General features: G+C 46.0%; 1 protein-coding gene across 4 annotated transcripts in view; it reads left to right on the top strand.

The window, feature by feature from the left end:
* Nucleotides 1–18,085, top strand: part of LOC118214493 (low-density lipoprotein receptor-related protein 1B-like) — a 457,936-nt gene that overhangs the window by 291,611 nt on the left and 148,240 nt on the right. For all 4 annotated transcript variants that reach the window (XR_004762629.1, XM_035394488.1, XM_035394487.1 and 1 more), the window contains 7 exons: nt 952–1,083; nt 5,895–6,029; nt 6,305–6,434; nt 10,186–10,312; nt 10,508–10,659; nt 11,002–11,126; nt 12,558–12,929. Coding sequence is in view for 3 of the 4 variants with exons in the window: in XM_035394488.1 (XP_035250379.1) it covers nt 952–1,083; nt 5,895–6,029; nt 6,305–6,434; nt 10,186–10,312; nt 10,508–10,659; nt 11,002–11,126; nt 12,558–12,929 (1,173 nt within the window). In the remaining variant the exon portion in view is untranslated. The remainder of the gene's footprint in view (nt 1–951; nt 1,084–5,894; nt 6,030–6,304; nt 6,435–10,185; nt 10,313–10,507; nt 10,660–11,001; nt 11,127–12,557; nt 12,930–18,085) is intronic.

Below are 18,085 nucleotides of genomic sequence, written 5' to 3'. Positions count from 1 at the left end.
CCAACCCTAACCCTAACCCCGCGCGTCCTGCGAAGGTACGCACCGCACACTCAACCATTTACTCAGAAAGAGCGTCTAACCCTAACCCCAACCCTAACCCTAACCCCACGCGTCCTGCGAAGGTACACACCGCACGTTCAACCATTTACTCAGAAAGAGCGTATAACCCTAACCCCAACCCCAACCCCAACCCTAACCCCACGCGTCCTGCGAAGGTACGCACGTCACGTTTAACCCTGTAATCTTTCATTTTTAACACAGCATTAACTATTGTTACCTCCGGCTCGAAGGGCCGCAACAAACATGTCCAAATACACCAAAAAACAATCCATAAAGTGATTTAAAAACAAAACCCCGACATTTACTAATATACATTACAAACTAGAACACAAACTACAACAAACCACAAACCACACACAGCCCCAAAGAAGATCCTCCCCTGCCTCATACTGCGGGGCTTATGTTGGCCACAGGCAGGTGGAGGCAATCAAGCAATTAGGTAATTACCTCCACCTGCACTACCCAGGCAAGCAGAGGCAGGGGATGTAACAACTATAATAGGGCAGCAGTGTAGTATAATGGGTAAGCAGTTAGTCTTGTAACCTAAAGGGTAAATTCCCAGGTAGGATATTGCCGTTGTACCCTTGAGCAAGGTACTTAACCTGCATTGCTTCAGTATATATCCAGCTGTATAAATGGTTACAATGTAAATGCTGTGTAAAAGGTTGTGTAAGTCGCTCTGGATAAGAGTGTCTGCTAAATGCCTGTAATGTAATGTTATAACATCCACAATACCTCATTAAGTGTTCATCACTTGCTTCATGATGAACACTTGATTGAGTATTTTGTGTAAAGAAACATGAGTGTATGAATGTTGGCCTCTGATAATACAAACTGTTTTCCCCACACTTGTCATTGTGTAATGTATTCATGTATTTGTTTTGGCGAAAGGAATTGGGACTTTCGTGATGTATTCCATCCACGAGGGAATTCGAGGGCTCTCCCTGGATCCGAACGATCCCGCGGAAGCCCTGATGCCGATCACCGGAACGCTGTTCGCTGTGGGAGTGGACTTCCATGCAGGTGAATCAGGAACGACGTGAGCGTCTCCTAACTGCGGTCTCCACGGCCTCAAAGCCTGTGAGGCCTGGTTGCTTCCTGTAATTATGGAGATTTCCTTATCGGCTTCACCCCCCAACCCCCCCCAGTACGGGCAGACTCACTTTTGAGTTAAATTGGACTGTGAAGGTTGTCTCTGAAACTTCATGAAGGTCATTGACATCAGTAGACTAACACAAAGAGAAAAAAACTATATAAGCTATAGACAAGCACTCAAACACGTGCACCTTTTAATGGTTCTGCTATCGACGTGAAGCTAACAACACAATTCTGTCATTAATGCATGAGCAACAGCAACGTACTGTATATGTTATCTGAAATGCTGTGAAAGGGAAATGTAACACCTATTCTGGGACATATGTTTTACACAGACATATTAATGCATGGAAAAGCATAGCAGTGACTATGTATAAAGCTTCTGATCGTTAATATAGGAATTTAGCTGATTGCTTTTTTAATATAAAATCCATTTATGCACAGGAATTTTTCTGAAGCAATGCAGGTTAAGTACCTCCCTCAAGGGTACAACAGTACTGCTTCCACTGGGAGTTATAAACACGGTTCTCTAACCATTATGCCGCACTGGCCCACATTACTTATTACTTATGTTAAGAGCCATGTTCGGAGAACCCTTAACACTGAAAAGGCATATTCTAAAGTGGCTCAAAGTAACACTTAGCAGAGACTGTTATGACACTCATGCCTTGCTAAGTGTTAAGAGGAGAAGTTTGGCATTGATCCTGACGTGTGTTTGTATGAATTCCCTTGTTTTTTGAGCTACACAGCCGGCTTCTTCTTTTAGCGTTAGCCACTATAGCCGAAATGAATGGCAGCCTATGGAGAGAGCATTGAGCATGCTCCATGAAATTATCCCCCTGAAGATCCAGCACAACCTGTACACAACTCCTTTAAGAGAAACCTTCATGTAGGTCTCTTTTGAGTATAGCCAGAGTGGCTGCACTCCTGAGGTAGAAATGAAAGGAGCACCTTTATGTTATTGGTACGGAGCGATTTAGAGTTAATAGGAAACAAACGAAGAAGGGAGCTCAGCTGTGGTGGATCCTTCTCTTTAGGACAGCATTGGGAGCATCTTCGCACCACACAGAGTGCTCCTTACTTATTCACACTGACAGTTCCCTTGCACTGATGCTCAACGAATGGCCACATTGTTCAGATTTGTGATGTGCGGAGCACAGCAAAAGTAAATGCTGTGCTTTAGGGTAGGTAGTAGCAAAGGTGCAGATGTGTTCACTGTAACTCACACACCATTTTTACAATGGAGGCAGTGTAAAATATACATTTACGTATCTTGAATATTTGTGTATTCATATGAAGCCATTCTATTTGATGAACTGGTTTATCCATATAAAAATGTAGTTTTGCTTATGATTTTCCATGAAACAATTCATGTTTAATTAATTTTTTTAATTTATTTATTTTAATGGGTATGCACCGCTTATGGGGGAAGATGGCAATTATTCTGTAACTCGCACTAAATAGCGGAGCAAGTCTGGAATGTGGTGGACTGAAATGTGGGTTGCCAGGTTTGGCAGAGAAAGGGATTTGGATTGTGGCGGACTGAAATGTGGGTTGCCAGGTTTGGCAGAGAAAGGGATTTGGATTGTGGCGGACTGAAATGTGGGTTGCCAGGTTTGGCAGAGAAAGGGATTTGGATTGTGGCGGACTGAAATATGGGTCCGAGGTTGGGCAGAGAATGCGTGTTGCCAGGTTTGACAGACACATGGGTCGAGAGTGAGGCACCTGCACTGTTGACGCATTGGAACAGGCTCTACTCACGACACACCGCATAAAAGCACTGAGCAGAGAGAACCCGCATCACCACACCTGCACACAATCAGTATCCAACGGAGACAGCTCCAGGAGCCACATATTCCCGGATCCTGCCCTGCTGCTGAAACTATGTTTCAATATTCTTACCTTTATTTTCCCACTGAGAACTGTAATTTGCCTTGATAGCCTGGAGAATCACAGTAGGTGGTGGAGGCAAAGGGTTTTGTATTATGTGGGGATGATTAGGTGGAAAAATGTACAGAGCCAATTTTCTGGGAGTTTGACCAGGTTTAACGCCGCCTTTTTGCGAAGGTCGGCCATGATTTGATGGACAGATGTAGAAAGCTGTGCATTGTGGGACATTAAGTGGGACACCCCCACTCTCTCAGAAAGTCCCTTAGGATCGTTATAACGAGCAGAGTGAGTCAGAGTCTCGGTTTAACGTCTCTTCTGAAGGACTGATCTGCTCTGTGGCTGAAGTCAGCTTAGCCGCTGAGAAGTCAGACCCAGGCTGTGATAGAAAGCCTCTGGATCTTCTGCCTTCAGCGTAGAGCATGCGTGCTTCATTTTATTTAATTTATTTTTTATTTCACCTTTATTTCACCAGTCAAGTCATTAAGAACAAATTCTTATTTACAATGGCGGCCTGACAAGCGACAAAAGCCACTTAAGGGAAGGGGAGGTGGGCTAGAAGATAGAAGCATGTTAAAAGCACAAAATACATCAATAACAAACTAAACATAGGCACATGAAAACACAGGCAAGCAAACAACAGTCAACAAACGAGATATGGGGGGGGGGGGGGAGAAAACCAATGCTGCTTCAACGCTGTCAAAGGGAAGCACAGGAGGGGTGGAAGTCCAGTGGATCATAGACCAGTGCCACTGAAAATCCTATGAAATCTCACCATCTGGAGATCCCTATTAAAAGAATGAAGCAGCCCGTAGAGCGCTAACCACATGCTCAATGCGAGCTGCGACGTCAACGTCGAATCCGACCGCCGACCCTTGTCGCACGTCTCTCCCTCTCTCTCCTCCTAGTTCTTTCTGTCTCTCTGCACTGTTCTATCAAATAAGGGAAAAACCCAAAAAACATTAAAAAAAAAAAGAATGAAGCATAAATGTGGCTTTGAAATTTTATTTGATAGTCTCGATAAACGCTTAATCTTAGCGTGCGCCGTACAGGATGTTTTCCCCTTTTTAATTTCATTAATTCTAATCGGCTCGTGCCAAGACGCGGGTCGCTGACAAGTTAAATACGCAGCGCTCGTTATCCGTCTTGCCGGAGCTCGGTAACGAACACAGGCGAACCTGCGCTAATTTGCACCTCGTCAGATTATCTTACACATTACATCAGGGCAGTCAGACGACTGCGCTTTCACCGTTAGCGTTTGAGCGTGTTTGCTTTTAAATCGCTCCAAATCGCGATGTGTTGACAGGAGGCGTGACACCAATTTCTGCGGCGGCGTTTCACGAGACGGCGAAGCAGGATGTGATCGTCTCTGGCTGCTGTCGTGTGTTCACGGTGCGCGTGTGTCACGCATTAACATGACCGGCTGTCGGTGATGTTACGCGATCGAAGTGCACGTGCGTCGTGGATTAACATGACGAATAGTGAAGAGGGGTCAAACGTTTCAGCGCCTTCATTTGAAACCACGTCCACTCCGAGTGAATGTATTATTCTGACTAACGGTACGAAGACGGAGTACTCCGCAAGCTTTTATATCCAGTGAAGCATAAGCAGAACTACACAGAGAGAAATGCACGGGTGCATATAATTACCTCAGCCCCCAAAAATTCAAAGTGTAGCAAGGAGAACAGCATTAATTCACATGCATGTTACCTACATGTTAGCCTCCTGCTTTTATTGATACATTGCCTTGTGTTTATATTTATTGCAAGGAGAACACAAATGAAATTATCTTACATATTTCCCTCCTAATGAAGGTCACTGTTCCATTTCTCACCTCCTTCCTATCCATGTTGATTACACAGCTCTTATACTGTACATAACATTCCAGTTATGTGCAGCATAAGGGGTTTATTCTGGACTTTGAGTCACATTATAGTACCACAGCTAGGGTTATAGGTAAATGCACCCACAGGGATGAAGGATTTCAAGCATTTCTGAAAGCAACATGCTTAGAACTTTTATCAGTAGCACACTGTTTTTTGGAGCAGCATTTATAACTGAGCTGCATGCTCATCATATATTGCATTGAAATAAATATGCCTTAAAATATCTCTCTTGGACATGTTAGAGTATTAATGGGTCCCGGAGTGCTGTGTGAATATGTCAGGCATCATAAATGAGGTTGCTTAAATTAGTGTTAGTGTAGTGCGACATGTCGGGACTGAGTTAGTGCAAGGTTGCATGTCTGAATTTCTGGTGGGGTTTGCTGTTGTACCATTTTAGCAAAAGATACTGCTCCAGTAATACAACCTGTCCTACATGGCTATGTACGTTGTGCTGGATAAATGCAGGCACTATATAAGTTGTGCTGGATAAATCCACACACTACGTATGTTTGCTGGATAAAAGCATACCCTGTCTAAGTTGCTCTGGATAATGGTCTGCACTGAACATACTAACTAACTTATGAACATAGCTGAAAATAGGTCAATGTTTGGAAGATGTCCTTTACTTGCCAAATCGCGACAGTGTTGATCAATGGGCAATGGACAAAGAATGACAATATGTGCACAAACAATAGAGATCACAGTGCTTAGTCCCTTAATAATAATAATAATAATAACAATAATAATAATACAGAGTACAGTTGTAGAGGGGTAAAGCAGGTGTCAGCCTCCCTCAAGTGATGCAGGTGTGTTCCCGTCTCCCCACCCAAACTGGCAACCCCAAACTTCCGTTTGCACACCCAGCCTGTCTTTAAAGCGACGTAGCACAGGAAGATTATTCAGAATGAAGGAATGTCTTCTGACCCAGCGTAAGCTGTGCTAACGGCTGTGAACTGTGACCCACAGCGAACGATACGATCTACTGGACGGACATGGGCTTAAACAGGATCTCGCGCATTAAGCGGGACCAGACCTGGAAGGAAGACGTCGTGACCAACGGGATCGGCAGGGTGGAGGGCATCGCGGTCGACTGGATGGCCGGTGAGTGATATCGCGGGATCATTAGTGAATTTCTCTGAGCATCTCAGCGTTATGTAGAATAGCGTTGTCTGGTGAACCGTGTGATGCATTAGGGTCATCTGTGGCTCCTGAAAGTCCTCGCTGCAGATCTTAGTCTGATCTTTTCTGATGTTGGGCATAAGTCCATGTCTATAAGTTATGTAGAGCCCAACCATTGTGTGCATGCTGCATTTGTACAGTTACAAAAAAAGTTCTCTTCAGTGAATCAGACGGTGACATTTTGGTTCCTTTCGAAGGTAATCTCTACTGGACGGACCACAGCTTTAACCTGATCGAGGTTTCCCGGCTCGATGGTCAGTACCGTTCCGTGGTGATCTCCCAGGGCCTGGACCAGCCTCGGGCAGTGGCGGTGCATCCTGTGAGGGGGTATGTACCCAGCGTGTCCCCGAGTGGCACTTACTATAACACGGGCTGTACCCAGAGTTTCCCCCACCCCCACCACCCCAAGTGCCACTTACTATAACACGGGCTGTACCCAGAGTTTCCCCCACCCCCACCACCCCAAGTGCCACTTACTATAACATGGGCTGTACCCAGAGTTTAACCCACCCCCACCCTTACCCCCCACCCCCACCCCCCCAAGTGGAACTTACTATAACATGGGCTGTACCCAGAGTTTAACCCACCCCCACCCTTACCTCCACCCCCTTGAGCGCCACTTACTGTAACATGGCCTGTACCAAAGTCCTCCCCCCCTCCCCACCCCCTGTAACATGGACTGTACCCAGAGTAAAGTGTCAGTCTCACACATTATTGGGCTTATCTTGCTCTATTGTCTTGGTATAACAAGCTGGATGGTTTTATAATACTCTATGGTGCTTTAGAAAAAAGGTTCATTTATTTTGGACATAAAGTAAGAATGAAAACTTTGAATTCAAGTCAGCAGTGACGTGACATGACAAACATATGCTAGTGGTGTTTACTTCTAAAGAGCAAAAAAAAAGTGTCAGTTTGGATTTATTTTTGAGCAGAAACAGAAGCACACAAGACTGGCTTCTGGCTGCAAACGAATTGGCTTTCAGAATGAGGCTTTCCGCCACAGCGCGATATTTCACTTGATTCAGACGTGCAGGTTGCGCTGCGGAGAGAGAGACGGTCCCAGAAGAGAATGTCTCCTGACATCGGCGCCTCCTCTGATCTGGAACCTCAGAAGGGATGGCGCCCGAGATTTCCCAAACCGATTCTGAAAGTCGCGCGTTGAGCGCGCTCCACCGCTGCTCTGGCGGTAACCGCGGCCGCTCTCGTTTACGGCGGTCAGGCGCGAAGGTTGCCGCGCGCTCGGAATCTGTATCCCGGCGACAGCGCGCGTTTCCCGCGCAGGGCGGGTGCGCTAAGGCATCAGCGCAGCCAGGCGCTGCTGCTCTTTTTATGCTCCGCGACGGCACAGCCGTGGCCGGAGGCATTATGTTTTCGGGTTGTCCGTCCGTCCGTCCGCCCGCCCGTCCGTCCCGATTCTCGTGAACGCGATATCTCAGGAACGCCTTGAGGGAATTTCTTCAAATTTGGCACAAACGTCCACTTGGACTCAAGGATGAACCGATTAGATTTTGGTGGTCAAAGGTCACTGTGACCTCACAAAACACGTTTTTGGCCATAACTCAAGAATTAATACGCTAATTATGACGAAGTTTCACACAAATGTCTAATAGGATAAAATGATATAATAATGACATTTTATATCCAAACGGTCAAACAGAGCGTTGGCTACGGGTCGGCGGAGGCATACAACCGCGAGGCGGTATTTCCAGTTTCTTTTTCTCTCCGTCTTATTACTCGAGCGGAAGAAAAACGTCAGGCCACGCGGAACAGCGGTCTGCCATCTGCTCTGCCAGATTTACATGCTAATCCGGTCTGCTTTGACTGCTTCACGCCGCTCGCGCTCCACGCGCGTAATCGAGGAGCCCGTCGCGCGCGAGCGGCTCTGCGCTCTGAGTGGTCACGCTTCGCTAGCAGCGAACGGGCGAGCGAACGTCCTCTTTTTTTAGGGAAGGGGTGTACAAATCAGACGTTCGTTTTCTCGGCGCGAGCGAAGCCCGGAACGCAGAAATGTCAGGGAGGGCTCCCGTCTCGTCCGGAGAGCTCGTCGTTTGGCCTCCTCTCTCTCTCCGTGTCCAGCGTCCTCATCGTTTCCCAGCAGGCCCGGAGAATCGGTGGAGAGTCGCAGGGTAAATACAGTGCGTTGAGCTGTGTCCGGTAATTAGGGAGTCGCACATCTGCTGAAGGTTACTGTTCACCATTAATCGACAGGACAGGGACAGGATATCATCGCATTTAGCTTTCATTAGCACTTTTATTCTTAAATACTCATGTGCTTATGAATATTACAGATTAAATCCAGTCACTGTATTCATTTGTTCTTGTTTCCCGGTGATGACCAGCGTTGAAAAAATTATTTTTAATCACAGTCGTGACGTCATTTTGAACCAGTGAACTGCTTGAGGCGAACACCCAATTCGCTGCCACTCTCAACACACTGTCCCTTTGGAAAACAGAAGCCTGCGTCACTCCAGCCAGCAACAATTTTGAGAATTAAGAGAATTTCAGTGTCAAAATCTAAATACGATTTCACAGAAAAAAAACTGTTATTGAACGAATAGTGCTCATTCATATATTAATGCAGTCATTTTCTGTGGCATCTGGTCATGTCTAGCAAGCCTCAGCTCTTATTTCCTCATTCCATTCAAACCCAGGAAGTTCTCAGGAGAGGTATAATCTCAGTCAATACTGAACGGAGAAGTCTGACTGTTTTGAACGCCGTTTTCTCATTTTATCAGAGTGAAGCCATTTTGATGTATTGCTTCTTTGCTTCAGTTTTTATTATTGTTTCTATTTTTGCTCTTTGAGATGTTGAAAAGGATCTTAAACTCACGAGAGCCATCTATAGCTGTCTGCCGTCATAAAATAAATTGTTTACACAGTTCGAAAATGGGCAATTGATGACTTTTTTGTGGTTTTATGTAAATAATGGGTTATTATTCAATAAACCAGAGTTTTTTTGTGTGCATAAATATGTAGTGGAACTACATTAGGTGAGTGCACCTTCAGCTATTCACAAGAGAAGTAAGTGCATGCAATTTCTTGACAGTAGTGGAGGCACTTTTCTGAAATGTCATGGAGTCATTTTCAGGAAATGTGAACGGTTGAGAGTGTCTTTGATTTAAATGTAGAATAATGGGTGTGAGTGCATTAGTGGCTCAGTATGAATCCCTTCGTGGCTCAGTGTGAGTACGGTATGAATCCCTTCATGGCTCAGTGTGGGTACAGTATGAATCCCTTCATGGCTCAGTGTGAGTATGGTATGAATCCCTTCATGGCTAAGAGTGAGTATGGTATGAATCCCTTCATGGCTCAGAGTGAGTATGGTATGAATCCCTTCATGGCTCAGTGTGAGTATGGTATGAATCCCTTCATGGCTAAGAGTGAGTATGGTATGAATCCCTTCATGGCTCAGTGTGAGTATGGTATGAATCCCTTCATGGCTCAGAGTGAGTATGGTATGAATCCCTTCATGGCTCAGTGTGAGTATGGTATGAATCCCTTCATGGCTAAGAGTGAGTATGGTATGAATCCCTTCATGGCTCAGTGTGAGTACGGTATGAATCCCTTCATGGCTCAGAGTGAGTACAGTATGAATCCCTCCATGGCTCAGTGTGAGTATGGTATGAATCCCTTCATGGCTAAGAGTGAGTATGGTATGAATCCCTTCATGGCTCAGTGTTAGTATGGTATGAATCCCTTCATGGCTCAGAGTGAGTATGGTATGAATCCCTTCATGGCTCAGTGTGAGTATGGTATGAATCCCTTCATGGCTAAGAGTGAGTATGGTATGAATCCCTTCATGGCTCAGTGTGAGTATGGTCTGAATCCCTTCATAGCTCAGAGTGAGTACAGTATGAATCCCTTCATGGCTCAGTGTGAGTATGGTCTGAATCCCTTCATAGCTCAGAGTGAGTACAGTATGAATCCCTTCATGGCTAAGAGTGAGTACAGTATGAATCCCTTCATGGCTCAGAGTGAGTACAGTATGAATCCCTTCATGGCTCAGTGTGGATACGGTATGAATCCCTTCATGGCTCAGTGTATGAAGTGAATCCCTTCCTGTGTGTTTTCTCCGCAGGTACATGTTCTGGACAGAGTGGGGCATGAGCCCGTGCATCGGCAGGGCTCTCTTGGACGGCTCGGATCAAGTCCTGCTCGTTAACTCCGGAATCGTTTGGCCGAACGGGATATCCGTGGACTACGAGGTGAGCTTAGGTCCGGGGATTGCTGACACAGCTGTTTCTGATCCGTGTTGATCCGCCCCCCCACCCCCACCCCCACCCCCACCCCCTGGCCTCATTACGCCACTCCTGCCCCTCCATTATTTTACTTAATAAAAGTCCCCCCCCCCCCCCGATAGGAGCGGGGCGGCCCCGGCTTATTTTCAAATTGCATTCCAGGAAAATAAATTATACTGGTGCGACGCGCGAACAGACAAGATCGAGAGGATCAACCTGGAGAGCGGGGAGAGCCGCGAGATTGTGCTGTCGGCGAGCAGCGTGGACCTGTTCTCCGTGGCCGTCTTCGGGGCTTACATCTACTGGTCTGACAGGTAATTTATTTTTCCATAAATGTTGCGGTCGCAAAACGTTCCCTCGAAAACCCGCGGCTCTACCCTTCTAGGATTAGCCACTTCCTGGCAAGGTCACCATTAGAATCCGGGGGGAGGGGGGAAAAAATCGGGAGAAAAGGACTCCTCCGCTTAGCGGCGCCTCGCGTGATTCAATGTCACCTGAAGGGTGCCTCCCACTGGGCTGTCTGTCTTCTGTGTTTTAATCAGATCTTTGATTTTAATTAGTCCAGGATCACTGACTTCCTCTTGTTAACCTTACCCTCCCCTCCCCCCTGCCCTCCCCCCCCCCCCACCCCCACCCTTGTTCCTGCCGCGGGACAGGGCTCACGCTAACGGCTCAATCAGGAGGGGGGTGAAGAGCAACGCCACAGAGGCCGTGACCCTGCGGAGCGGCCTGGGGGTCAACCTGAAAGACGTGAAGATCTTCAACAGGGGGCGGGAGAAAGGTGAGTGACCTTGCCATGACCTCCCGATCCCGCTGTCGCTTAACGCATTTTAATTAGGCGATACGGAGCGAGAAGCCGTGCTGTATCGGGAATACAATCACGACTATGGGGGTGTGGTTAGGCACACTATTGCTTTTACAAAGCGGTTACAACATATAGAAACAATTCACTGATGACACAGTATTATTTATTTTGTAATATTATTTGTAAGCAATGGTTTGTGCATGGGGCGATACCCTTTACAAACAGGCTGTTTTATTAACTGTCTGATTTAAAATCACTGTAGACCACGGTCTCAGCCAATCAGCATTCAGGATCCAAATAACGCTTTATAATGTGTATTTTGGGTTTCTTTGCGTGATGCAGGGAAGCACTACTGCCCTCTTCCCAAACGCAGGGAAATGGTTCGGAGCAAAACACAAAGTCATTATGTCATGAGTGATGTCATTCTGCTGTAGTCCTTCCTCATAATCAACTCCTGAAATGATTTTAGCCCTCTAGCTTCTGAAGCCAAATATTTGCTTAAATCAAATATCGCTGAGCTAACCTGCCCCAGTTAGTACTGTGCTGTAGCTCTCATTTTGGGAAAAACATTAAAGCAGTCTGTTTAGGTGCTGGTGTCCTGAGGTCCTGTTCCAAGGTGTGGATGGGCCCATTTGCTGGTGTTGAGCCTGGTCCCTGGCAGGGCCAGTAATGACCAGTAGCCCGGCAGAGAGGGACATAATTGGCCGTCGCTTTGCCGGGGGGGGCGGGAACTAAGCCGGCGGGACGTCCATGTCTCTGTGCTGCAGCACCCGCCCTGTCAATCAAACTGAGTTCCCACAACCTGCCCGTATGAGCCACACAGGCCCTCTCCTCTGCCAGCTTAACCGCAGACCGTGAAGCGAGCAGGATCAGAGGCCTGTAATCGCCTTTCAGGCCAGAAGGCCATTGAGTGGAGCTGCAAGGTTGAGCACAAAGACACTCAAACAGCTCATTCCAAATTCCAGAGAAAACGGGCCGGAAAAAACTAAACCCAAACGGCAGTTAGTCTCTCTGTGAAGTCTACGGCACGTGTACCTGGTTTTCGCACACGCTGCTTCACAACAGGAGAGCTTTCCTCAGGTTTTCCCGCCCCCGCTGTCGAGTGCACGTAAACTTTCACATGAATAAATCGAAAGGAGACGCTGTCGAGGGTTGTGAGCGTGTGCGAGAGCGCAGTGAGGATGTGACGCTCCCTACGCCTCCCTCCCTCCCTCCCTCACTCCACCCCGCCCCCCTCCCTCACTCCACCCCCCCTCCCTCCATCAAATCCCCCTTCCTCCCTCACTCTACCCCCCCTCCCTCCACCCCTCCCTGCCTCCATTCCCCCCCTCCCACCTCCCTCCACCCTCTACCTCTCCCTGCCTCCCTCCCTCTCTCCCTCCATCCCTCTCTCCCTCCCCCCTGCAGGCTCGAACCCGTGCGCCCGGAGCAACGGCGGCTGCGAGCAGCTGTGCTTCTACCAGGGCCGGGGGCGGAGGGCCTGCGGGTGCGCCCACGGCTTCCTGTCCCAGGACGGGCTCCGCTGCCTGAGGCACGAGGGCTACCTGCTCTACTCCGAGAGGACCATCCTGAAGACAGTGCACCTCTCCGACGAGGCCGACCTCAACTCGCCCGTCAGGCCCTACGAGAACCCCGCCCAGTTCAAGAACGTCATCGCCCTGGCCTTCCACCACCGGCAGGGCTCCGCGGGAACCAACCGCATCTTCTTCAGCGACGTCCACTTCGGCAACATCCAGATGATTAACGATGACTGGACGGGCCACCGGGTCATCGCTGAACGTAAGTGCACGTGACAGACTTTCTAACGTTCAACTCTTGCCGTGCGTTTGTGTATTAATTGTACATTTACATGAATCGAGGGCATGCAGTTGCAAACCTGAAAACGGGTTTGCGAGTTGTTTACTGAGATTTTAAATCTTAATTTATTCATTTTAAAATAAATAGTGCACAGAACTCCAGTTCATTTATGTATCTGAAGCAGCATTGCTTTTCTCTCATGTTTGGGTTGGGTTCTTATGTTTGGGTTTGAGTAGACGCTCAGAAGTTCAACTCGTCTGCTCACTGCTAGCCAGGCTGTGAAGAACGCTTGACTTAATTCAGCCTTTTGTTTTTGTTTGGAGTAGATACAGGTGTGTTTGAAAGCTCTCGAATATCTGTCCAGTATTTTTCATAGACTTGTTTTCCCCAAACAACACTGTAGTTGCCTATATTGAGTCTTCTGTGCTTAGCAGGAAAAAGACCATTGTGGTGTGTGTTGGCCTGTGCGTGTGTTTGTGTGTATGTGTGTGTGTGTGTGTGTTTGTATGTGTGTGCATGTGTTTGTGTGTCTATGTATGTGTATGTGTCTGAAAGAGATAGAGGAGGTATTTCCTTGGCTGTCATGTTTTACTTTAATTTGAGCAAAACCTTCAGGATGCCTTTTAATACTAGTGGAATGAAAATAAATACTGAAATGTGCAATAATAATAATAATATAGCTCAGAGTACAGTTGTAATTATTATTGTTATAATAATTATAATAATACAGGAATGCATGTTTTATGACTTATCTGGTGTGCAGATATAAAAAGTAATCTATTCATTTCACATTAAAACTAAGTCCTTGCAAAATAATATGCCAAATCTTGTAAAGTTTTGGCACAACTTAAAAACACCCACCCTCTCTTTGCAGACACATGCTTTAAGCAATTAAATGAAATCCAGAGCGTAGGAGAAAGATAAGTTACAGAGACAGAAGTGAAGGGCACTAAAATGTAATGGACTAAAACAACTGCTAACAGCAAATGAAGCAAGTGAAGCAGGTCTAATCTTAACTCTGTGGAGCTGCTAATGTTCAAGCTGCTGCGATATGTTCTTTTCTTAAAGTAACAATGTCATGTGATACGATCGTCAGTGATTTGATATGGCATGAGCATATTACCATCAGAAAGAAAAATAATCAGTCAATCTGCAGTTCTTGTAGTAAGTCTACCTCCCGTTCAAAATGGCCGTTTGTGCTCGGTGTTCGGTTAAGGCACCGTGCCTTGGTACACGGATGAGCCTTGCAGTCTCCGGGTTGAATCTGGACTGCACCAGTGCCAGCTGTGGGCCTTAACTCCATTGTGGCAGTGAGCAGCTGGCGGTCTCATCACCCAGGGCATGGGAGGACCGGAGGACTATGTATGATTCCTGCCGGAGTTGGCCCGTTGTTGCGGACGAAAAGACAGTTTTCACAAACACTGTCGGTGGTTGGTTCTCAAACTTCTCATTGCATGCTGCTAACTAACTATAAATACTGACAATTTACTGTGTACTACAAAACAACTGTCCACTTCATGGCATTTTATTACTTTATTTTGCGAGAACAGCCACTGGCATTTCTTCCATCAAAATTGATCACACTAGGTTTGCAAAACATTACATTTACATTATATTTTATTTGGTAAATGCATTTATCTAAAGCGATGTGCAATAAGTGTATACCGAAGGTCGTTGGAACAACTACACAACATAGGTCAGATAAGGTACAATGCTCATGCAGCATCAGTTATCCGAAGCCATGAACATAGCTAGTTAAAACGGAATTACAGATATCTCTAATCATCGTTCGGTTTGTGTGACGGGTCGAATGACGATGTCTGTGACGTCATTATAGATATCTTAACACGTTATCCACGAAGATCTTATTAAAAAGATAACATTTATCTTTACTTATTTAGCGAACAGCTAGCAAACACAACATGGTAGCTAACGTTAACAGAAATTACTAGCTATGTGGTTTCGCCCACTTTCGCAAATTTTGAGAAGCTAGCCACATTTATAAGTTAGCATTGTGTCTTCCCATGATAAGTATATGGACAATTCATTGTGAATTTCAGAATTTTGAGGTCTCATTTACATTCAATGAAGTTTACAGCCATGTGAGTATATAAAAAGCACACGTCTCAAAGTGACCAACAGAATGAGTTGTCTTGTGTCGAGATTCATTGGTTTAAAATAGAGATTTGTTTGCAAAAAAAAGTCTTCATTTTTATGCTAATTATGAAGGGGTGTGGACCACATAGTAATGGTATATGGTAGCTATATCAGCAGCAGTGTTTGGCGAGCCCCTGGCAGTTGTAGTCCACCTGTGAAATGGCATTGAGATTGGTTTTGAAATGGTGGAGATATTGAGGTTCCAAAGTTTTTGGTTTTTTAACCAGTGCAACCAATGAAAACATACCCTATTTAACTGCTGATGTAAGCTATATTTAACATGAGCTGATCTCTTTTGGGAGGAACTAAATTAGAGTGCGTTCCCCTGGCTTAGAAAGCAGTAGCTGAAAAGCCTCTAGGCATTATGCTGTAGAAGTACTAAAAAAGCCAGCAGAATGCTGGGATAAATAGCAAAAGTACTCATTATAAAGCAAAGACGGATAAACTGATGTCTTTGTCAGACCACGCTTAGCCTACAGTAGGCTGCTGTCTGCAGTTCTGGGCTTCGCACAACAAAAAAACAAACATGATATAGAAGCTGTAGCAAAAAGTACAAAGAAGGATAACGACGGTGGTTGGCCTGTAAAAGGTATGAAGACACACTTAAAATATTTAATATCTCCATTTTCAGCAAAAGGAGACTAGTGTGTGTGTGCGTGTGGGGGGGTCATTTAATTTTTTATATTAGTATTATTATTGTTCTTTTATTATAATTACTAAAGGGAGTGGGGATGCACGTAACTGTGTAAATGATGTAATACCACCACAGATAATGCACAGCGCCGTCTGAAGGAGCAGGTGTGCACATTTCATGCTCCACTGCAGTGGTGAAATGACCTTGACAGCACATAGCAAATTAGCCTTTTTCCCATTTTTTAATGTCTACCTGTTTACTGGTTTACTGGTTTTGCTGGTGCAGCAAAAAGCATTATTTTGTCTTTCTACAATGTTGTAAAGTTGCGGTAAATGACAATTTTATAAACCCTCACCCCCCCCCCCCCCTTTTCAGCCAAATGTTTTTAAAATATGTCTCAACCAATAATGAGAATGCAACTTTTTCACAACTAGCAACAACCTTTAAAAAAAAACAGTTTTAGAAAGCTGCCGTTTGTGCCCTTTCTCTCTCTGTCATTACTATTTGTTTGTTTCAGTTTTAGCCTCCAGGCTACAGGTTTTTTTACAAAACTTTTTACAGAGTGTTTTGAGAGAATCTTTTTTTTTTTTTCCCTGTTGTTAAAAATTCTCATGCATAAATAGGCGGTCTGTTCACCCTCTCCAGAGCAATCCTTGCATGCCTATTAAAATAAACCGTACTAGTTTTGCTTATCGTTTCATTTTAGATCCGTTTTCCATTCTTCTGATTGTAAGAAGCGGTCGGTATTCCGGCGGCTAACCGGCTCGCTAGCCGTATCAGCGGCGGGTCTTCGCTCGTTCCTTCCTCAGTCCCGCCTGCAGGTGTTTTGGGGCTCCTCGGCTCATTGTGCTCTGCGGGCCCGTCTCCGCAGAGCTGTAAAAAGCCTCCGCAGTGCCGCGGCGCGCTTCGGGGGAGCGTAATGAAGTGGCCGGCGCGGTAAATGAATTGCAGAATGATTGCGTTTGGGGACGGGGACATCCTGGGTGTCTTCATTCGCCACCTCTGTCAGCTGGCTGAGCACCCGGAGCACCAGGGCCAGCCGAGCTGTTACTGGCTGGCATCTGCTGTAATGAAGGGCAGGAGATACAGGCACGGCCCGAAATGGCCTGGGGGAGATTGTGTGCCTGTCACAGAGGGAGAGAGTGAGGGGGGGCGAGAGAGAAAGAGGGAGAGAGGAAGAGAGAGGGGAGGGGAGCAAGAGAGTGAGGGTGGGTGTAAGAAGAGTGAGGGAGAGAGAGAGAGGAGGGCGGCAGGAGCATGAGAGAGAGCCAGATAGATGGGGGAGCGAGAGAGTGGCACAGAGGGAGGGGGAGAGAAAAAGAGAGAGAGAGAGAGAGAGAGAGAGACAGAGGTGAGGGGGGAGTAAGAAATAAAGAAAGAGAGGGGGTGAGAGTGAGAGAGAAAGAGGGAGAGAGAGGTGGGGCAGGGAGGAAGGATTCTGAAGAAGTCTCAGGTAACTGTAGAGTCAGAGTGGGCCTGGAGTCAGAGAGTGAGAGGATTACTGAGCTACACTGGATACAGGAGAGCACACGTCAGGACTCAGTGAGGGGGGAGAGAGAGAGCATTACATGCAGGTACATGGAACTCCACACAGAAAGGCCCAGGCCAAATTCAAAACCAGCACGTTCTTGCTGCGACAGTGCTACCCACTGCACCACCATGCCACTCCAAGTTAGATTCATGCTAGGTTATCTAATCTTAAAATTCTGTTTGGTTTCAGGTCAAAATAGCATCACAGCATGTTTCTTATCACAGAAAGATGACTAGTCAACTATTAAATGATATTATGTTGAAAAACAGAGGCTACACTACCAAACTCGGGTTGCCATTTTCCACTAAAATATGGAGAACACTTGTCATTCCAAATAAAGGAAGATTCTATATTTTACTGGGTATTTGGCAACTATAAGTCAAGCTATAACTAGACCTGTTACTCTCTGCAGTCATCCATGGATATCTAGCTGACTATTCTTGAGTTGGCAGTGGCTGGATGCATCGTGCATCTCTTATGTGAGATGTGATTTGGAGATCCTTAACACTGTTGCTAGTATGATATTGTAACAGTAGGCTTGTTAGCAATTTACAACAAAACAAATCATCATTGTCCATGTTCATTCAGTCAGTTGGTGCACTTTCATTTAGTACTGTGGCTAAGCTTTTGCCTGCTCTGCTTCATAGCTGGTTGCTTAGGTAAAAAATAATGCACACCTCCCAGCTAAACAGAGTTGAGTTCTCAGCCGGGCCATTGTATAAAACATCATTGTGTTAATACGAGGTAATGAAAAGACCACGTTAAAATGTTTAAAAGAAGACTGTGTTATGGAGAACAAAACTACTTTTGCATTAT

This window comes from Anguilla anguilla, chromosome 15 (assembly GCF_013347855.1).
Source record: "Anguilla anguilla isolate fAngAng1 chromosome 15, fAngAng1.pri, whole genome shotgun sequence".
Lineage (NCBI taxonomy): Eukaryota > Metazoa > Chordata > Actinopteri > Anguilliformes > Anguillidae > Anguilla > Anguilla anguilla.
This window is presented reverse-complemented; position numbering and strand designations above follow the sequence as displayed.